Here is a 22,381-nt window from a genome sequence, read left to right on the forward strand (position 1 = left end):
ACCGCGTGATATTTACATTTGAATGAAGCTTAGCTTTGTTTGTGCCTAGATTTGCGTATACACGGTTAAAAACAATTATTGTTGCGTGAGAGGTTTGTGGTGAAAGTGCCGCGGCTGAAACACACGCCAGCGTTGGCTGAGCCGCCCGTGTCGTGGGACGGAAACATGGCGTCCTACAGCAGTCTGACAGATCTCATTCCCGTCCAGAGCCAACTGGACTACGCCCTGGAGGATGCGACGACACCGCAGGAAAAGGAGTCGCTCGTAAAGCAGTATCTGGAAAAGCTGGACGACAGGGAGGACCTGAAGATCCCCGATTTCGAGAAGGGTCGGTGACGCCGCTACGCCAACTTGCTCGACAAGAACTTGCCTAACTGGCCATTAACGCGCAACGATGCTGCCTGTTTAATAATGCATTTACAGACTGAGTTTGTCGCTTTCGCAGGGCTGCAGTGGCTGAACACGGGCGCGCCGCTGTCCCTGCGCACGGAGCTCTCGGGGAAGGTGGTCGTCCTCGACTTCTTCACGTACTGCTGCATCAACTGCATGCACATCCTGCCGGACCTGCGCCAGCTGGAGCAGCAGCACTCTGTTGAAGGTATCAGGCGGCACCTCTGCAACCTGTGGAATTACCCAAGATCTTCTGGTGTGTCACACGCATAGTTATAGCAGTAAATAGTATTTTTTGAGGCAGCGGTGGCCTAGCGGGTATGGAAGCGGCCCCTTAATCAGAAGGTTGCCGGTAGTGGCCCGATCTGCCAAGGTGCCACTGAGCAAAGCATCGTCCCCACACACTGCTCCCCGGCGCCCACTGCTCACCAAGAGTAACGGTTAAAAGCAGAGGACACATTCCGTTGTGTCACCGTGTGCTGTGCTGCAGTGTTTCACAATGACAATCACTTCACTTTCGCAGCACGCACTTTCACCATGCATAGTTAAAGTAGTAGGAATTATAGAAATGCATGTAATAGAATAAAAAAAAAAAGTAGAAGGAATAAGGCTTATGTTTAATGAGAACACAAAACACAGACATCATTGGCTATGGTGGCTATGGTTCAGGCTGAACTGATACCATTTTCAGTATATGTTACCCATGCACTGTAGAGTAATTGTTCAGTATCTGCCGTTTAGATCATGAGGTAACTGTTCCCTTTCATGTTACTGGTTAAATGATTCTTTACAGAATGAGAATCGATATCAATAGACTTAGCAAAGGCACACGCATAAAGTAATGTTAGATCTGTTTTTTATATTTCTGGAGCCTCCTTTATCAGCAGCCACTTTATTCTTTGCTTTCTGTGTTTTCTGATCACATCTGTGCCACTCTTAGGGAGCACCTTCATCTACCTTTTTATTGATGTGTTATTATGAAGATTAATTTTAATGATGTTTTAAACAAAGTATGGATGAGTGATAGCTTTCACAGACCCTACTTCCCCTTCCTTTCAATACGTGACACGCCCAGATGTAGCGCAGCATCCAGCTCCTCCCTTTCACCTCGGTCTCCTTTGCCCTCCGTTCTCTTCACTAATAACCCTTTTAACACAAACGTGGCCACTACCAACACCATGCAGGTTTTATTTACCATGTAATGAAGAATTTGCCATTTTCCATCTCTCATGTCATGTGATTTCACACGGGACCCTACATGAGGCTTCACACAGGACCCTACAATTATCCTAAATGTTTTTCCTTTTTCCATGGCCTTTTGACCTCGTGCTCTGTAAATATATGGAAAATGGATGTGTCTGGTGTTATTTTAAATAGGAAAATATTTGCTGTGGCTGAGTTTTGATCATTATCTATGAGCTATTCGTGCAGTAATTCACATTTCAAAGCCTTTTCACATGTTTTCACAGCTGTCTGTGCTGCAACTGGAGCATATCACCGTTCGTCTTTTAACACATGAACTTCCAAGTTACGGTTTGGCCTGTTATTGGTTGGAGGTGGGGGACTAGCATCCCCTGGTGTGAGAAAGCTGCATTACATCATTTGTTTCAACAAAAGGGAATCTGACTTTCAGCTCAGCAACCCGTCTAGTTGACCCCTCCTGAACCTTGTCCTGTGGCGTCTGGCTCTGAGATGTTTACACATCTCCAGATCCTTTAAGTCCAGTGAAGAGTCAGTTGTGAGGAGGAGCCTCAATCTATAGAGCTCATCCCACAGACACTCAGTAGAAGCCATGGTAGCAGGTCTGTGGTGCTGGAGGTCTTTGGAGGGTGGCTTTGGGCCATGTCACTGTCACCAGTTAATTTGTTGTCCTTCATTAGATGAATTTGGGTATGTTCTGCTTTTTTTGTCCTTGTCCTTCCTTACACTTGTTCCTTTTCCCAACATATCAACTGAATATAATAAGTGGTAGGTAGTAGTGTAGTGAACTGGTTTTAATGTTATGGCAGATTGCTGTGTGTTCCAACGCAGCGTCTCATTCTTCTCCGTTCTGGTCCTTCTTGTCCATTAGACCCACCGGGCGCCTGGTTCCCCGGTCTAAATATAGAACGCAGAGTGGTCTCACTGCCCATCTGTCACTGGCCTATCTGTGGTCCCTCACCCGGCCCGTCGGAGGAAGCAGGGTGCGCACATCACTTATCGTCCAACCCCCCCTCGCTTCATCTCTGGCACGCAGACTGGTACATTCTGTTACTGCGGCCGGGTCAGAGGCAGTCTGTCGCTGGCCGGTGTGAAATGCGCCTCAAGCCTTCATAAACCACCGTAAACCATGCCTCCTTATTTAAAGAACGGTGTAGATGCCGCCGACCTCGGGCCGCTGGTCCTCTGCTGACCGTGGTACCTGCAGACTCAGGCCAGCGGGGAAAAGGAACCGCTGAGCGGCTGAATATTCAGCTGACGCCAGAGGCCAGGGGGGACATGGCTTCACTCTGAAAGCGTTTCTGTGCTCCATGGTGATGCTGATCTTATGAATTTCAATGTTTGGATGAATCGTTGCCGCTCGCGTATATTAGCTGCCATCTGTCTCCTTTCATCTGCGGCGCAGCGTTTGCTGCCTGGGGACACGTAACGCGGGACGGAGAGCCTTGCACTGACATTTCCGTTAAATTAGAATGAGCCCTATTCGAACGACTGCCGCCATACTGGAGCGACAGCGACTCGGCCAAACACAGGAATGGAGGACGAATGGTAATGAGTGCCGCAGGGCTCCATACCTGGTCCTCCCTGCTGAAAATTGGCTTTTGGTTATGCATTTGTTTCAATTTAGGATTTCATTTCAGCAGGATGTTTTGTGACATAAAAATACCCGGTTGATGATGCCGCCGCTGCTTTCTGGTGAGCTGGAACGCGCCACCGACTCTTTAAACGAAGTCCGCTGTTGTCCGCACCTTCAGGCTGATGAGAAGTGACCTCCATGTCACGCGGCGTGGGAACAGGCCACGGAGGATAAAATGAGTCTGTGTTTGTCCACCACCAACCGGTCATTCAATTCTTGCTGTAGTGAGACACGATCCATGCACTGGTATCCAGTATTATTGGTGTGTGTGTGTGTGTGTGTGTGTGTGTGTGAGAGAGAGAGAGAGAGAGCGGTAGTTTAGTTTTTGCCACCCAACAATGCTAAAACAGTGCAGTTTTGCAAGATGCAATGATTTATGATAGACCTACTGTATTTATTCATTCATATATTACATAAAAATTTCCCTCTTTATTAAAACAACCCAAGTTGGTGTTCAGTAGAATTAAGTTTGCACACTTTCATCTAGAATAAGTGGGAGAGCTGTGACATGGGCCAATAAAGTAAAGGGAGATTGGGGAAAGTTCACTTTTCATCTTCTGTAATGCTCGGCGAATGAAAAGGGCTTCTGGAACGAATTTCATCAGGAGATGTGAAGGAATTATATTTCTCAAAATAATCACAGGATTTATCACTATATGCCTTTGATGTGCGTAATTAATGTACAATGCTTTTTCACCATATCACCAATAATAATTCATTTAAAAAAACTTCGTCATCTCGTTGGTCCAGATGATGCTGTGTCCATGCACAGTTTAATGATTAATATTTCAGCATAGTGATGCGTGTTTCAATTGGATGACAGATGAAACTCATGACAGTCTGCCAGTCTAAATTGGCTGACTAAGGTTTTCAGCCACTGGCTTTGCACATTTGATGTGACGTCACTCAGGAGACAGGACTCGTCAGGTTTGGATGGGAGCAGTAGCCATCTGCTTTTGAAAACTCATCACTTAATAATTAAAAAATGATGATAAAACCGCCCTGCTCGTTGTGCCTATTCAAAATTGGGATTATTGTTTCAGGCTAAATGAAACATTTATAATTTGATCACATTTCGGAGAGCCGGCCTCACCCCGTGGCATTTTAATATGACGATTCCAGGGCCGTCGGGGGGGGCTCTGATTGGAACAAATCTCATTTTGGCTCCGTCATTCACATTATTCACGGCGTATTTGGAGAGACAGGCGAGGCACCAGCTGCTTATCTGATGGAGCCGTCTTCACTTCTTCACTCTACCTCGTAATATCCTTTTGGAATAAAGTCAGCAGCACTTCCTCTATTTTTTGCATTTATTTATGTTTTATTAGTGCTGCTTATTCCAGGCAGATGCTAATTTTACCCAGAAGCGGTAAATGAATCACGCTTCTGAGTGTTAATAACAACACTGGAGCAGCGCCGATCTTTCTCTTCTCTGGCCTGTACTCAGATGGCCTGGTGGTGGTGGGCGTGCACTCCGCCAAGTTCCCCAACGAGCGCGTCCTGGAGAACGTCCAGAGCGCGGTGCTACGCTACGACATCACTCACCCGGTGGTGAACGACGCCGAGGCGCGGCTGTGGACGGAGCTGGACGTGTCCTGCTGGCCCACGCTGGTCCTGCTGGGGCCGCGGGGGAACCTGCTCTTCTCCTTGGTGGGCGAGGCCGAGCGGCAGCGGCTGGCCCTGTTCGCCGGGGTGGCCCTCCGGCACTACGGGGCCCGGGGCCTGCTGCGGGGGCACGGCGTGGGCGTCCGGCTCTTCCGCGACTCCCTGCCCCCCTCCGTCCTGTCCTTCCCGGGGAAGGTGGCGCTGGACCCGGCGGGGAAGACCCTGGCGATCGCCGACACGGGTCACCACAGAGTGCTGCTGGTGGCCAGTACTGGGCAGGTGCTGCACTCTATAGGAGGTGAGGCGTGATGACACCGTGACACCTCGCTGGCCTGTTTGTGTTTACGTTTGTCTGAGCGCGTGTTGACGTGGTGTCACCAGGGCCGCAGAGCGGCTGGAGAGACGGTGACCTCTCAGAGGCACAGTTCAACTCACCCCAGGGCGTCGCCATTAAAGGACAGGTGGTGTACGTGGCCGACACGGAGAACCACCTGATCAGAAAGGTGGGTGGGCGGCCGCTGGGAGAGGGCGGGGCACTTCTAATGTGGTCGAGGTCTCACATTTTCACATGATCTTCCCCAGATCGATCTGTCCGTTGGAAAGGTCACCACGCTGGCCGGCGTGGGGGTGCAGGGCACTGATAAAGAAGGCGGGGGCACAGGCCTGGAGCAGCCAATCAGCTCCCCCTGGGATGTTACCCTGGGAACCGCAGGTAATGTACACCAATCACCTGGAATCAGGACTCTAAAACTGAATAATGAATATGAGACAGTGAAACTGTCACAAATGACGATCAGGGGCTGCCAATCTGTGTTCATTGCTGTTTTGTGCGCGTTGTGTAATCTAACAATATTCAAAGATTAAAAATGTAATTATACATTGCCATCTGATGCGCTACACGAATTCTCTCTACTCAGCAGCACAGCCGGTGACTGTCGTTTATAACACGGATTCAAATAAGCAAACTTGGCAACGCTGACACGTTGGCGGCGAGATGCAGATGGACGATGATGGCCTGAAGATGAGCCGTTCAGCTGCGTTTCCAAACGAAAAGAGCCTGCGTGTCTCTGGCCTCGTCGTCATTACCTGGGTTCACTTCGCTCTTCTTCTTCAGTCTCATAAGATGTCATTCCCTTTATAATACGCTCTTGTGTCGTTCTGCCGGAAGGGCTTTCGCCAGGTTTTATTTTTCCACATCGCCACTGCTATCTGCTGTATGAATCTCTCAGACTGCAGTCATGGGTTCTGTTTGAAGTCCTGCGGTGTTCCACTTCTTTGTTCTGCGTCTCGATTTTCTGCGAGGTTGTTGCTTTTTGGCTGCTTGGACGCTGCTTTGCTGCATCAGGATCAGAGGCTGAATGGGGCTGAGATAACATCACAGGGCTCTTCAGCCAGCCGTGTGGTCCTGATGATGATGATGATGATGATGATGATGATAAGATGGCATGAGAGTCAGGCTGCAACAGTCCCCTGCAGTGGACACTCTGGTCCCCTCGGGACGATGAGACATGCGGGTGTTGGGAATAAAACGCTGCGGTGACGGTGACAGGCCTAATGAAGACGGATCCTGCTGCACATAGACTGATTGGCCTGACAAGGACAGAATCGGGGGAAATTGTACATTTGCACTTTTTGTCTCCCGACTACGGAAGCAATCGTACAGCAGCACAATGACGACTGACACTCCGTCACTTTGGAGGAAGAGCTTCTGGTAATGGACAAAATGCAGAGAGCGTGAAACACACACACACACACACAGAGAGAGAGAGAGAGCGAGAGCGGGTGGAAGTGAACGCAGTGTGTGTTGGGAACATTCACCCCACGTTCCGCTGTTCCCACGTTCTGATCCGCCTCGTCTTTCAACACGGGCCTTGCTGGGTAAATAAAGATAAAGGCCAAGGATCAGTTTCGAACAAAAACAACAGCTAAAAGCGTATCTGTACATTTTTCGTCGCCCTTGTGTATGAGAGCCGCGTACGTTTTGCATTTTTTTTTATTATTAGCAGGACGTTATCCACAGGCGCCTGTGGCCATTACTATCAGAAGAGCTATGTGTAGCACAGAAAAGAATTGGGAAAATATTTAGAGGTTTATTGGGGGAAGAAATATAATTTTTTTAAAAATACAGAACCTCCTCGCGTTCTGTAGCAGACATGGCTGCTTTTGTCTTTTTTTTTTTGTTTTACATCAGTAATTATATATGATTATTCGCGATGGTTGGGCCAAGAATTACGCATAATGCTGATGTAAGCTAATATTGATCCTGATGAGCTGTAATGAATTTCATTATTATCTGTATATTTTTTATGTTTCTTTGCTCTACTGGTTCTGTGGGTTTTGACATTTCTGCTCCATGATGGCACTTGGCATCACCATCGCGTGTCGAGGAGTTTCGTTGGAGTCCAGTGCAGGAATGGCTTCAGATAAGCTCTGGACCATTAGGGATCTATTGTTAGATGTGAAACCCGCTCTCCGTGGCGCCACTGAAAGGTGGTGAAAACCTCGTCAGTCGACTTTCGTGTCCATTCACTGTGTTTCTGGTGTGATACACTGCCATACACACACACTCACATGCTGCATGTTAATGTGTGAGGTCATGAATTGATGAGCTGGTACGCTCCAGGCTCCTGAGAGGCAGATGATGGATGCTGAGGAGGAAGAGGACATATCTGAGCTGCTGATAGACACAGAGCCCAGAACATCTCCTACTCTTCCTTCCACCTGACTTCTGTCCATACTTCACTGGATGGAGAAAAACCATAATGTGTGTGTGTGTGTGTGTGTGTGCAGGGGGTGAAGAGGACAACGTTCTCTGGATAGCCATGGCCGGGACCCATCAGATCTGGGCTCTGTTCTTAGACGATGGGAAGCTGCCCAAAGGGAGGTGAGCTGATGTTACCCATGAGCCTCCTGTGCCCTGTATCTGTGTATATCTGTGCTATCTGTGTAAAAAATAATTCAGGGCACATCATGTAAATGAACTGATTAAGTGTTTCTTCATATGGTCAGTCTCATCTCACTAATTTAAAAATCAATATAAAATATTTCTCTATTTAAATCTGTGTGGAGAAGGGGGTTTTAATGTTGTGGCTGAACCTCTATCACCCCGCAGCACCTCGGCGAGAGGGACGTGCGTTCGCTTTGCCGGCAGCGGCAGCGAGGAGAACCGCAACAACGCCTACCCCCATAAAGCCGGCTTCGCCCAGCCGTCGGGCGTGGCGCCGGCCCCCGCCACGCCCTGGAGCTGCCTGTTCGTCGCCGACAGCGAGAGCAGCACCGTCCGCAGCCTCGCCCTGACAGACGGCGCCGTCAAGCACGTGGTGGGCGGCGAGAGGGACCCTCTGGTGAGAGGGGGACGGTCGTTGGGGGCGGGGTCAGATCCTAGTACAGTTTCACATTCGTTCCATCTCTCCCCGCATTGGAAGGGTGAAAAAAAAAAAACCACCCTCATGCAATCATTCTCAGTCACACGTCGTTGTTAAATAGTTGCGTGGACGTAAATCCTGATAATTGGTTGCATTGATTATCCGGAGTCAGCGAGTCGGAAGACGAATCGTGTTTCTGGCGGAGGGCCCCGGCCGCGGTAGCGCGAGGATTTAAAAAAAAAAAAAAAAAAAAGTGATTTAGGCTCGACCCTCGAGTCCCATAGGAAGTTTGAAGCACCTGCCCTTCTGACAAGGCCGGGCTCGGCTCTCCCGGCTCTCCATATAGGGCCGGAGCGGCCTCCATTCTCCGGGCTGGCATTCCGGACTCGACCTCAATCTGCTGAGGTTTACTTTTTCGTCCCGGCAACAATCTGCATGAGCGGCTCGTGCCCTTTATAAGGACAGCAGGCCTCCGGACACATCGATTTATTTATTTGGTGGATATACAAAGCATCCATTCTGGAACCGATTGTGCGCCGCATCCGAAGCCGCGTTAATGTGCAGCCTGGACGCTTCCTCGCTGGTTCCTTTTTATTTTCTGCTCTCTTCCAGTCGAATTCCTTCCCGACCGTTTGGTTTATTGAATGTTTCTCTACATTCCGGCTGCACCTCAGGCACCTTCTCCGTTCCACATCTTGTGCTGGATTCTTTTTATCGGTTAATGTACCAATAAAGGATTTTATGGTTAATGGACTGCTGTTTACAGTAACAGTAATTTACTTAATTTGGAAATCTTTCATTGAGTGATCATTTTGTGTTTCATTTTCTCCTGTAATGCCATAAGTGATTAAAGTGAAGTGATTGTCACATGTGATGCACAGCACACGGTGCACACAGTGAAATTTGTCCTCTGCATTTAACCCATCACCCTGAGTGAACAGTGGGCAGCCATGACAGGCGCCCGGGGAGCAGTGTGTGGGGACGGTGCTTTGCTCAGTGGCACCTCAGTGGATCGGGATTCGAACCGGCAACCTTCTGATTACGGGGCCGCTTCCTTAACCGCTAGGCCACCACTGCCTAGCGGATAATTCCAGGTTATTCTTTCACTTCAATGTTGTTTTGATCAGTTCCACACTCAAGGCTTTTTATTTATTTTCATTAATTGATTTTATTTATCAGATTAATCAGTTTCCCCTTCCCTTCGTCTCCTGCTCTGGAAAATGAGATCTGGAGCCATTTTCCCACATCGACCCGGCTGAATTAATGAGAAATTACGCCCTTCCCGTTTCCATTAGAGGACCTAATTAGTTAATTACTGCACCACTTTCATGATGCACACACTTTTTTTTTATTATTATTAGTTGTTGTTTTAGTCCTCACTTGTTCTCTATCTCTCTTCCGGCTACAAAGCCTGCATTCTGTTTCCACCTGGCACTGTCAGGTTTGCCTGGACAAACATTTCCACAACTTTCTGTTCATTTTTCTTCCTGCAGAACCTCTTTGCCTTCGGAGATGTGGACGGTAAGGGGGTGGACGTGAAGTTGCAGCACCCACTGGGTGTAGCCTGGGACCCGAACAGCAGTCTTCTGTATGTTGCTGACTCCTACAACCACAAGGCAAAATCACTTTTTTTTTTTTAAGGGGTAAACCCTAACTCATTAGTATTTAGCGGCACCAGATGGAGTGAGTGTATTAAGTTAGTTAAGAATAATAAATAGAATTTCCATGACCACTGTGTTGTCTTTTGGCCCATTTTTATGACATGTTAGTCATTGCCAACACTTAGTTTTTTCTGGTGCCATGTCGGACCTGCCAGAATTGTGCTTTAAATTTGTGAAGAAGTGGATTCAGACCATCTGGCCTCAGGCTTTTTGTTATTAATCAAATATTCAGTTTCCATTTCTCGAAAAGATTCGATTCACAGCGAGGTGGGAAGAGGCGTTAATGACGATTGCCGCTCCAGCAGCTTCCATGAGATTATTCTTTATTATAAGTTGTGCTTCCCAGATTAAAGTGGTGGACCCTAAGACCAAGCAGTGCCGCACGGTGGCTGGTACCGGCGAGCCTGGTGGGACCCTCGGACCTGGGTTCTCAGAGTCCAGCTTCAATGAGCCGGGCGGCCTGTGTGTGGGAGCGGGTGGGAAACTGCTGTACGTGGCCGACACCAACAACCACCTGGTCAAGGTGCTGGACCTGCAGACCCAGACTGTGTCTGTGGTGGGTCCACGTCTCCATCCATCATCACCTCATTAAAATACTTAATTTCCTAAGGAATCACTCTTAATTAAAAATTGTTACAATCATTTTCATCCCATTTGATTTTCTGAAGGCAGTGCTTTAGTTATAATGTACTGTATGATTTCATTTATACATAAAAATAACACAGAAGCTAATATAAAATATGCCTCTTTCTCAGTTCCCAGTCTTACCTGCAGCAGTAGATGGGCCAGCAGAGGTGGATTCTGGGGCCAGGAAGCTGCCCAAGCTTCCAAAATCTACCCCCGTTGTGGAGATGCCCCTCCTGACAGTGTCACCTGGACAGACGGTCAACTTGGAGCTGCGCCTGTCGCTGCCTGATGGGACCAAGTTGACAGAAGAGGTGTCAAGCTTCTGGAGCATCATGGCTGAAGGTGTGTGTGTGTGTGTGTGTGTGTCCATCCGTTGTACTAGTGCATCTCAAAGCGTAGGAATGTTGTGATCAAAGTTAATATCTCATGAAAACCAGAAATCCTGTATCTCAAATTATTAGAATATCAAAAATTGGGCAATGATTGATAATGTATACAGTGAGTAGTTGTTTTGGGGCTGAAGTTATATTATGTGGTAAGATGCTGCTGCTCTATACAACCGGACCAGGTGAAGTTATATTACATGGGCATAATAAGCTGCTGCTGCTGCTCTCTTCACCTGGACCAGATGCATTTATATTACATGGGAGTGATAAGCTGCTGCTGCTACTCTTTTTCACCCGGACCAGATGAAGTTATATTACATGGGCGTGATAAGCTGCTGCTGCTCTATACACCCGGACCAGATGAATTTATATTACATGGGCATAATAAGCTGTTGCTGCTCTCTACACCCGGACCAGATGCATTTATATTACATGGGAGTGATAAGCTGCTGCTGCTACTCTTTTTTCACCCGGACCAGATGAATTTATATTACATGGGCATAATAAGCTGTTGCTGCTCTCTACACCCGGACCAGATGAATTTATATTACATGGGCGTGATAAGCTGCTGCTGCTCTATACACCCGGACCAGATGAAGTTATATTACATGGGCGTGATAAGCTGCTGCTGCTCTATACATCCGGACCAGATGAAGTTATATTACATGGGCATGATAAGCTGCTGCTGCTGCTCTCTACACCCGGACCAGATGGCTGTTGATGGTTCCTTGGCTACGTTTAGACCGCTGTGGCTCTGGGCCTCTTTAGCTGCCCAAAAATAACCCAGTTATTGGAAAATAATGATCACTGTTCTGTGATTGTGATTGGTTGGGTTGGTGTGTTTGTTTGACTTTTACTGGTTCTTCTGTTTTACAGCGTTTTACTTCCTTTGTTCCTGGTTTACATCTCTCACAGTTGCAGTGATGTTAAAAGCACCATGCTGAGTGGTTGGGGGGGTAGGAGGCGATACGTCCGAATACTTATTGTTGATGGTGTAGCGTTGGTTGATGGTTTGGGCCCATGTTTGTGCTGTGTGGGTGGATGAACATTCTGTTACTCAGAAAAAGAGATATTCTTGCAGAGCAGAACGTGGGTGGTAGAAGCCTGGTGGGCACTCACCTATGAACCTAAAGACCCAGGTTCAAACCCCACTTACTACCATTGTGTCCCTGAGCAAGACACTTAACCCTGAGTGTCTCCAGGGGGGGACTGTCCCTGTAAGTACTGACAGTAAGGCGCTCTGGATAAGGGCGTCTGGTTAATTCCCTTTAATGTAGAACGCCATTCAAGAGATGAAAGAACCATCACTGGTTTTCCTCAGCACTGCTTCCTTCTCCAGAGTCACATGTTGTTCTCCTGGGAGGGGGAGGTCCTGGACAAGAACATGAAGGACCACTGAAGAACAATTATACACACACACATACACGTTGTGTCATAAGCATGTTTTTTTCAGTACAGTATGGTGATGGTGGTGAAAATGTTGTCCTGAGGTTTTTAGGGACTGTCCACGTGGGTGGTTTGATATTTTGATAGACAGGATTGTTTTTGCTCTCTCACAGGTAACGATTGGCTCCTGGATTCTCAGGTCATCAGTGGTGACATCACTGATCTGTCCCGATCCCATGCCATCCGCATCTCCGTCCCGGCCACGGCAGCTTCGACCAACCCCACCCTAACCCTGAACGCCTGGGTGTACTGCTGTCAGCTGCAGGGCGGAGCCTGCATGATGAGGGCAGTTTCCTTCAAACAGGCCCTGCAAATTGATCCCACCTCTCGGCAAGATCTGGTTTCAGTGACGTTGGCACGCGCCCTGTAGAACCTGCCAGGCTCCACTGATCCATTGAGCATAACGGGATGATTGAGGAATGAAGCTCCCATCAGACTCTTCTGTGTGGCGGAGGGTCTGATATTTTACTTCTACACCTTTTTGGTTGAAGTGGACAGTCACCTGGTTGGCTGACTGCACACTAGGACGTCCCCCAACTCTTCACACATGACTGGTTACTCAGAAGATAAGATCCACAGATACAGTATCAAGGAACAAAGGTCACTTTTGCCCTTTAACCCCTAGTGAGGGAGGTTCAATGGTCCTGAGCTCAACATTCCAGGGGTCAACACTGTGACTCCCTGGTATGCAGCCCAAACCTCACTATACACCACAAAGTGCCTTGTCAGCAGCTCTGTGTGTGTGTGTGTGTGTGTGTGTGTGTGTGTGTGTGTGAGATCCTGTATATATGAGTATAAAATACATTTTTCACACATAATTTATCCACTCTTATTTGCTAAAGCATTAGTGTGCATTACTTGTATCTCTAACGGGGTGTGTGGTGATTATACCAAAGCGTCTGATTCAGAACAGTTCTTTTATGGATCAAAGTTGAATATTGTTGAGACACATTACCATGCAACCAAAAGAAACAAAGCACTGAAGCGGGTTAACCACACCTTCTTTTTGAACCAGCGACACGACCATTTGGTTTAGAAACATTAATACAATTTTTGTCTGCTTTAATCCATGATAATATAGTAAATATCCAGTGTGAAGTTGCAGTTTCCACTTGTGTGGCCTCGCCTCTACCCATGATGCATTGTGGGCAGTTCTGCTCTTTGCACTGTAATTTTACTAGTAATAATAAAACCGATGAAAAACCTGACCGTGTGTTTTCATCCCTCCAGGTTTATAATGAATCAGCAAGGATTGGGCTGGAGTGTTTAGTCGACTCTTATCTGCTGTTTGTGTCGGGGTTATTGTGTGTTAACCTGATCACTGTCGGCTGTTTATGTTCGTAGCGCCGCTGCTCTCCTTGTGTTTAGATGGCTGCCGTTAGATGTGTAATTAGCCAGGAAGGTTCTGTCGGCTTTTCACGATGGCTGTTTGGGTTAGGAAAGTGTGTCACTAAGTGGGGACGGCCAGACTGGCCTCTAGTGAAGCGAGGGCCTCAGAAGAGTCGCTGCGGTCATCCATGTTCGAATTCTGACAGTCATTCCATATTTTCAGGCCCTCAGACCCACCAAAACGTACAGATCACGTGGGATCATGTGTGTTTTTCCTGTGTTACACTGCAGCACATGAAAATGTTGTTCCACATTTTTATTCTTCTGAATTCTTCTGAATTCTTTTTTACATTTCACCTAAAAACTATGGAGTGGATGGAAGCAATATGAAAACATCACGTTTGTCAATTTTTTTTGGTTCAAATCAAAGTGTTTTGTAAATTCACTGTTTCACCTTTTAAAGCAACAAAAGTTGTGCACACTTAAAATGTGTTCTTTTTAGTTCTTCCACCCCGAATGCCTTGGACAAGGTATGGAAACATAAGTTATGATGTGACTTAAAAGATTTGTGGATGATTCAGGGATAAATTAATTAATTCATGTCACTTGTGATACACAGCAGCACAGCACACAGTGCACACAATGAAACTTGTCCTCTGCATTTAACCCATCACCCTGAGTGAGCAGTGGGCAGCCACGACAGGGGCCTGGGGAGCAGTGTGTGGGGACGGTGCTTTGCTCAGTGGCACCTTGGCGGGTCGGGCTTTGAACCGGCCACCTTCTGATTATGTGGCCGCTTCCTTAACCGCTAGGCCACCGCTGCCCCCTAGACTCCTAACCCCCCTTAACCGCTAGGCCCCCTACACAGGTTCGTGCGGACAAAAGCTCAACGATGAATGTTTCTGCCTGACAAATACATCAGACCAAAAGAGCGGCTGCTGAAATGACATTACAAAGCAGCAAACAGGTATTTCCCGCGAACGTCCTGTGACGTCAGCAAGGATGGGGCGGGGTCATGGGGAGAGAGCTGCTTGGCCCCTTTCGGGTCCCTGAAATAGCGTTTGGCTCGTTTAGAGTTATGAGTACTCATGATTGGTTCTATTCATGTTTGATGTGTAAGGGCAATTTAAACCCACAGAGAGAGGTGCTGACCGAACAGCGCGCCAAAGCGTCTCTTTTCCCGCCATGAGCTCGAGCCGTGGCCAAAACCGACGCGAAACGGCGAAAACGTCCAAACACACGTCTGTGTTAAGAGGAAAGGTTTCTCCAGGAGAGCCTGTGAGGTAACGCCGCTGTCAGCGCCGTTTACAGGAATTCCCGCAAAAGTGTAGAATGGATGAGGTTAATCCTCGCACACGCGGCCAGAGTTTCCATTTCAAAGTCAACAACGCGCGCGCTGGATCATTTTAATAGAAATAAAAGTGGGTCGGTGTGTGCGTGTGAGAGAGAGAGAGCGAGAGAGAGGAGGTTCTATATCAGGCCTACGTGGCCTGGATATGATCCCCACATGTTTATTCTCATTCCTGGCAGTGGCCTGGTGGCTTAGACACGCGCCTATGAACCAGGAGACCCTGGTTCAAACCCCACCTACTACCATCTTAACCTATGAACCAGGAGACCCTGGTTCAAACCCCACCTACTACCATCTTAACCTATGAACCAGGAGACCCTGGTTCAAACCCCACCTACTACCATCTTATCCTATGAACCAGGAGACTCTGGTTCAAACCCCACCTACCATCTTAACCCTGAGCGTCTCTAGGGGGGACTGTCCCTGTCACTACTGACTGTAAGGTGCTCTGGATAAGGGCGTCCAGTAAATAATGTAAATGCTTCTGTCTGATTGATAGAAGCATTGATAGATTGATAAGATCGGGACCTGTCACAAAAAAAATACACACATCAGACACACGAACGGAGTCGGAAGACGGCTTCTGTCTGATCACTGATTTATTGAATAACAGCAGAAGGCCGTAAAGCAGCTAATCCAAGATGCAGCGAACGACAGAAGGCGGGCGGGCGTGTGGGAGCAGCGGGCGCGGCTCCAACTGGACCTCCAATTTCCGGGAAGATTCATTCCAGCGCAACATGTTCAACCTGCTTAAAAACCGGTCAAGATGGAAACTAGAACTTATTCAAAATTCCCCAGCGCTTCAAATGGTGTTGTAAAACTTTCAAAACTTTCTGAAGAATCCAAGACACAACAGCTGATTGCTGTTTGTTGGTATGTGATGGTCGCTGAGCAAGGTTCTTGTACAGAATGAGAAGCTGAGAAGCTGACCTAGGCGTTTAGAACTTCTCCCCACATCTGGACCTTCTTTACCAGGGCAGTGAAATGCCTGAGATAAGCTTCAACTTGCAGCAGTGAACATTTTATACCGGTTCTCACCGCCTTGCCTGGCCCAGCGTGTCCGTCCAACATCAGCTTCCTTCCTCTATCTGCTATTGTTCATATGGTTGCTGCAACTATTATGCCCTTCTCCCAGTGCTTCTAGGTCGCCCTGCTTTCCACTGACAGGCTTGTTAACCCTTGCGTAACCCCGCAGTCCAGCGGACGGTGGTGAAAGGCCTCGAACTCGAGCTGCGGTCTGCAGACGTGATCAGAACCTCTCAGTGCTGCTGTTTTACATTTTTGCATGATTTTTCCTCCTTCATATTTATACAGATTTTTACATGGTCACATGGCCAATCAAGTTTTATCTCATATTTAATAAATATATAAGCGATTTAGCATTTTAGCAATAGAAATGTGAACGAACGTGTTTATCTGCATCATGTTAGCATTCGTTTACGAGCATGAAAAACGTCAGTACATGATCCCTAATTAGAGAGACCTAGACCCCGCCCACTCACAAGCCAGGGTCCTCTGGGGTCAGATTAGAGGAAAGAAACTGATTAATCGGAGGTCCCGTTGGAGGTAAGAGTCACTGGAAATCAATTGCAAGTTATTTATTGTGAGCCGTAATGAGACGATGAATCCAAGATGAATTCGCCCCGTTACACAGTCCTTCAGTCACCAGATCTCAGATCAGCTTATTGTCCACAGGGAACCTCTGACGGGAACAATTTGAAGACGTCTGTGCAGCATACAGATCTGCCGGAAGAAAGGTGGACGAAGAGGCTGGACCACCCAGGTTCAACCAGTTGAAACTCATCTGATGACCTTACTGCCCTTGATGGTGTAACCAGGGTCTCCCCTAACCGCAGCTTCATCTTAACGTTCTTAACAACTGATTCTGGATAAAATGTGGAAAACGATCCCGCGTGTCCCTGAAGACAATCAGCGCCGTTTTCGCTACCATCATGTGTTTTTTTTCCAGCTTTTCCCACATAAACTTATGAAACTCATCATTTATTCAATTAGAACTGTGGACTGGAATGAGAAGATAAGAGGGCCGCTTTTAACAATGCGAGGCAGGAACATTTCAAACGCTTCGGGTAAATAAGGAGGCAAATGAAGAATCAGCATATGGGAGGTCGGTGAAGGAGAAAATCAAATGACTACTTGTCATTCGAGAAACAATCAGGCGGCATCAGCGCTTCGAGCCGGGATGAATTTCATTACAGACGGTGCTAAGCACGTCTGTGAAAAATGGCCGTTTAGTGGCCGCTCTGTGGATTTGGATGCCGGGCCAGACAAGCCCATGGGGCGCCGCACTCTGACCGACTGGACCCATCACAGTCAATCAATAAGCTGTATTTACATTGATTGATGGATTGATTTAATCTTGATTTATTGGGTAGTAAAATGTGAATTTTCGAGTTCCAAGCTGCTTTGGTACAATGTTGTAGATCAAATTACTGTTCCAATTTACTGAATAAAATCCAGGAAGGGTGAACATCAAACTTTGTTCTTGTAAAATACTCCTGATTTCAGCAGAAAGACTAGCGTGAGAGGAGAGAGTGAGAACCTCCTTCCCACAGACCAGTCCGATCGTCCTTTGACGTTCATGCCTTGTCCAAGTGGAACCCTGGATGCAGGAATGCAGTGGTCACATGACCTTCTGGCCATTTGTTGACCTGGAGATATTCCTGGTTTGGGAGGTGGATGCCACAGTTTGGAGATCGCACGGTGCGTTTTTCACCTGCAACCCCTTCTTCCATGGCTTTGTGCTCCTGGGTCTGTTGTAGGAGCTTTTGGCGGCGTGCATGGTCGTCACCCTGAGACCATGTATCATGTCCAACAGCCGAGGTTTCTGTGCTTTCAGTTCTAATGCATCTGCAACTACTGAAGTATTCCATGATTGAAAGGAGACATGCGGAAAAAGATTCAGCTTCAGGCATATTTTAAACCAACAGACCAACAATGCCCTGCAGGACGTGATGTAAGAGCTTTCCGCTTCCCCACATAGATAAACTTCCATCACACATTCCTCAGCTTTTCCCCTATTTTGGCCGCTGCTCTTCCTTGTCCTGAACATGAAGACTGCATCCCTGTCCTGTCCTGTGCTACAACCCACATGCCAGTCCCAACTGCGGGGACAGCCTCAGAACTCAAGCTTTGTTGTCAAAGCCAAAACACTCACCTCCCTCTTCAGGGCCCTCGGGTCTCCTGCCAGCAGAAGCTGCAGCACCCGGGTCCTCACTTTCTCACCCAGAGGGCAGCTGATGTGTCTGACCCCGCTTCCGGCCAGCGGTGGCACGCGGCGACACTCCGAACAGGACACTCAGGACGGGTGGTGGACGAGTGAGTTAATACTCCGTCTCAATAGAAGCATTTAGGGATGTTGATGTGTGTGTGTGTGTAGTGTGTAGTGTATGTGTGGTGTAGTGTGTAGGTGTCTATGTGGTGTGTGTGCAGTGTGTGTGTGGTGTGTGTGTAGTGTGTTTGTGGTGTCTGTGTAGTGTGTAGTGTGTATGTGTGCGTGTAGTGTGTATGTGTGTTTGTGTGTGCATGTGTGTAGTGTGTATGTGTGTATGTGGTGTAGGGTTTATGTATGTGTGTATGTGTATGTAGTGTGTATGTGTAGTGTGTGTAGTGTGTAGTGTATGTGTGTATGTAGTGTGTATGTTTGTATAGTGTGGTGTGTATGTGTGTATGTAGTGTTTATGAGGTGTGTGTATGTATGTAGTGTGTGGTGTCTGTGTGTGTTTGGTGTGGTGTATGTGTGTGTGTGTGTAGTGAGTATGTTTGTATAGTGTGGTGTGTATGTGTGTATGTAGTGTTTATCAGGTGTGTGTGTGTGTGTGTGTGTGTGTATGTAGTGAGTGTGTGAGTTTGTGTGTAGTGAGTAAGTGTGTGTATGTGTGTGTGTGTATGTAGTGTTTATGAGGTGTGTGTGTGTGTGTGTGTGTGTGTAGTGAGTATGTGTGTGTAGTGTGTATGCTTGTATAGTGTGGTGTGTATGTGTGTATTTAGTGTTTAAGAGGTGTGTGTGTGTGTATGTGTGTGTGTGTGTACTGTATGGTATGTGGTGTGTGTAGTGTATGTGTGTAGTGAGTATGTGTGTGTGTGGTGTGTATGTGTGTATGTAGTGTTTATGAGGTGTGTGTGTAGTGTGTATGTTGTGTGTGTGTAAAGGCCGCTTTATGTCTCGCCCCGCTGTGCCCGGTGCTCTGAGGACGCGTAATTATGATCTTATCTACAGTAACAGTTTCCTGTGGCTGGTGAGTACGAGCAGCGCCCTTGTCGGGCTTTTTATAACCAGGTCCGGCGCGGAACGCGGCGTGTCGCTCCTGAATCGGGCTTTGTGCGACGCTGCCAGGTTCATGCGGCGACGACGTGAACGGGTCACCTCTGCAGCGTGACCTGTGGCTACATTCCTGCTGTACAGGTAAAATATAAAAAAGAATCATAAATACACAGAAAAAACGTTATGCGTCTGTTTTCATTCGTTTATTCTGTTCTAATAAATGAATCAGAACAAGATTGCTGAGCATTTCTTCGTTTAAAGGAGGAGGTTCGCGTTTCAGACGCGTGTGCGCGCTGGGAACTTTGGCCGTGCGTAAAGACGCACCGCTCCCGGACGCGCGCTCGCCAGGCGCGCCGCAATTGGTCGTCAAGCTCTGTGATGTCACGACTCGGTCCGAGTCCGCGGCAGGCGCGGGCTGTGCCCAGACGACGCAGGCAGACGCGGGCGCGCCGCTCGCAGCTGCCTGGATGAACTCGGGGCGTCCGGAGCCACATCGCGCATCGCCATGGCGGACGGCGGCCCGTCCGCGACCCGCGCCAACGAGTCCGAACGGACCTTGGAGCTGAACTCGGCGGACGCGGGCGTCTCGGAGCAGTGGATGGTCGCCGTGGGCATGGTGATGGGCGTCATCGTGCTGATGATCGTGGTGGGCAACATTCTGGTCATCGTGGCCATAGCCCGGAACCAGAGGCTGCAGACCCTGACCAACGTGTTCATCGTGTCCCTGGCGTGCGCGGACCTCATCATGGGGCTGCTGGTGGTCCCGTTCGGCGCGGCGCTGGAGGTCCGGGGCTCCTGGATGTACGGCTCGTTCTTCTGCGAGTTCTGGACGTCGGTGGACGTGCTGTGCGTCACGGCCAGCATCGAGACCCTGTGCGTAATCGCGATCGACCGGTACGTCGCCATCACCTCGCCGTTTCGGTACCAGAGCCTCCTGACGAAGGCCAGGGCCAAGGCTGTGGTGTGCGCGGTGTGGGCGATCTCGGCTCTCGTCTCCTTCCCGCCGATCCTCATGCACTGGTCCCGGGACGACGAGGAGACCTCCTGCTACGACAACCCGGAGTGCTGCGACTTCGTCACCAACCGCGCGTACGCCGTCGCCTCCTCCATCATCTCCTTCTACATCCCGTTGCTGGTGATGATCTTCGTGTACGCCAGGGTCTACCGGGAGGCCAAAAAGCAGCTGAGGAAGATCGACAAGTGCGAGGGCAGGTTCTACCACCACCACAGCCTGAGCAGGTTCAAGCCCGCACGGAAGCGGGCTTCCCGCATCCTGGCGCTGAAGGAGCAGAAGGCGCTGAAGACGCTGGGCATCATCATGGGCACCTTCACCCTCTGCTGGCTGCCCTTCTTCATCGTCAACGTGGTGCGCGTGTTCCGCGCGGACGCCGTGGACCAGGAGCTCTTCGTGTTCCTCAACTGGCTGGGCTACGCCAACTCCGCCTTCAACCCCGTCATCTACTGCCGCAGCCCGGACTTCAGGAGGGCCTTCAAGCGCCTGCTGCTCTGCTGGCCCAGGCCGCCGGAGCGCCGGCTGCACGTCAGCTCGTGCGACCTGTCGCGCTGCTCCGGTGGCCTGGCGACCCCCGGGGACCCTGGCGCGCTGGGGACGTGGCTGGACAGCAGCGACTGCAGCCTGGACCGGGGCGGCTCCTTCCCACATTCCGAGTCGCAGCTCTAGCCGTCCACTTTTTTTTTTTTTACCGGGACATTTGGCCGGGTCACTTGTCACTCGTCACTTTTTTTCTTTTTTTTACATGATGCGCAAGCCACGCCCCTTCACAACAATACGCGCTATGAACTACAGAACCACACAATTAGAGTAAAAATACAAATAGTTATGTCAACAGCTGTGGACTTTATTTATTTACGCGTTAAATTATTTATTTCTGCATTTGGCAGGCCACGCCCTTCGAAGAAAACACGCCCCCGACGGAGTCTGTAAAGTTCGACGGTTTTTTTAATACCTCAATTTCTTACGTGCAAATTGTACGAAAGTAACTTGTTTATATTAAACAGTCGAGTTAAATCTGTACAGAATTTATTCGGTACGGCGCACTGAAGTGTTACTCATGCTTATGGGAGAAATTGAATGTGAAATGATGTTTCATTGTCTTACAGACTACTATGGTTCTATCTGTAATTATTAGAATGTGACTCATATATCATATTAGAATGCAAACGTATATTACCTGAAGACAGAACACTATAATACATTATGACACGTCGTTTTTTTTACTCAGTATTGTGTGTGTTCTGCCTCCCTCGTGCAATAAATTGCTGACCATCCTGCAGTCATTTCCCATCAGCTGATATAAAACAGTTTTATTCTGCTGCGCCTTGTTATAAAGTCTGTGTTTTTATATATATATAACGTATTTATTTATCTATTGACTGGTTTATGTCGCTCAGTGCCAGTCTAATCAAGCAAGTCGCCTGGAATTAATTTTGCAAATGACTTTTGTTTGTCACAAGATCTATAATCATGTCATACGGAGCAGCCGAACAGGCCGCTGTCAGTCAAGGGATGAGAAGCAGAGTTCCCGGCTGGGAGCAGCGGAACTGATGGAGGGCTGGAAAGCGGCGGAATGCGCTTTGCAGATGCGTGCAGCTGCAGCGGCGGATCTGGCCCTGCCTCAAAGCGCGTCTAATCACGGCCAAACACTGCAGGCATTCCGTGGGGTTCCACCACGTTCCTGGGGTTCCAGATATGGTTCTGAATACGCCACCGCCTGACATCAGTCAGATAGGATCTAGGTGGTCGGTATGTATTCCCAGGTAGGAATAAAACGACCTGCGGAGAGTTGATCGGTGAGTTGGAGCTGCACTGCAGAATTTTTTTTTTTATTCTACTTGCAGGATGAATGAGCGTGCAGCTCCAAGGCGCTCCGGATTTTTCTGTCTCGCGTCATTAATACCGGTTAAGAGCCCCCTGGACACGTTTCAGGTTGGGCCCTTCACGGAAACCCTCTCCATGATGGATGAGGAAGTCACGTGAGCGCTGCTGTGAGACCCGTGCAGGTGGAAGTTCATACAAATGTTCCCCGGGCTTTTTATTCGAAGGGCCAATTAAGGAGAGCCGGTCGGGGGCCACAGCTGCAGC

General features: G+C 48.5%; 2 protein-coding genes across 2 annotated transcripts; both read left to right on the forward strand.

Annotated features, from left to right (window-relative positions):
* The first annotated feature begins 140 nt into the window (after positions 1-140).
* On the forward strand, positions 141-13,524 carry nhlrc2 (NHL repeat containing 2). The gene is made up of 11 exons (XM_028988399.1): positions 141-328; positions 446-598; positions 4,674-5,129; positions 5,213-5,334; positions 5,414-5,543; positions 7,622-7,715; positions 7,944-8,175; positions 9,690-9,812; positions 10,204-10,413; positions 10,613-10,826; positions 12,430-13,524. Exons 1-11 carry the CDS (start codon positions 166-168, stop codon positions 12,684-12,686), a joined length of 2,154 nt encoding a protein of 717 aa, XP_028844232.1. The 5' UTR covers positions 141-165; the 3' UTR covers positions 12,687-13,524.
* A 5,877-nt stretch (positions 13,525-19,401) lies between these two features.
* adrb1 (adrenoceptor beta 1) lies at positions 19,402-21,569 on the forward strand. Its single transcript, XM_028988402.1, has one exon. It carries the CDS (start codon positions 19,784-19,786, stop codon positions 20,957-20,959), a length of 1,176 nt encoding a protein of 391 aa, XP_028844235.1. The 5' UTR covers positions 19,402-19,783; the 3' UTR covers positions 20,960-21,569.
* Positions 21,570-22,381: the final 812 nt, after the last annotated feature.

This window comes from Denticeps clupeoides, chromosome 8 (assembly GCF_900700375.1).
Source record: "Denticeps clupeoides chromosome 8, fDenClu1.1, whole genome shotgun sequence".
In the NCBI taxonomy this organism is placed as follows: Eukaryota; Metazoa; Chordata; class Actinopteri; order Clupeiformes; family Denticipitidae; genus Denticeps; species Denticeps clupeoides.

Coding starts and splice junctions, on each gene's coding strand:
- nhlrc2 (XM_028988399.1), top strand. CDS start 166: ATGGCGTCCTACAGCAGTCTGACAGATCTCATTCCCGTCCAGAGCCAA. Junction 599..4,673: donor GCAGCAGCACTCTGTTGAAG/GTATCAGGCGGC, acceptor GCCTGTACTCAG/ATGGCCTGGTGGTGGTGGGC. Junction 10,414..10,612: donor AGACCCAGACTGTGTCTGTG/GTGGGTCCACGT, acceptor CCTCTTTCTCAG/TTCCCAGTCTTACCTGCAGC.
- adrb1 (XM_028988402.1), top strand. CDS start 19,784: ATGGCGGACGGCGGCCCGTCCGCGACCCGCGCCAACGAGTCCGAACGG.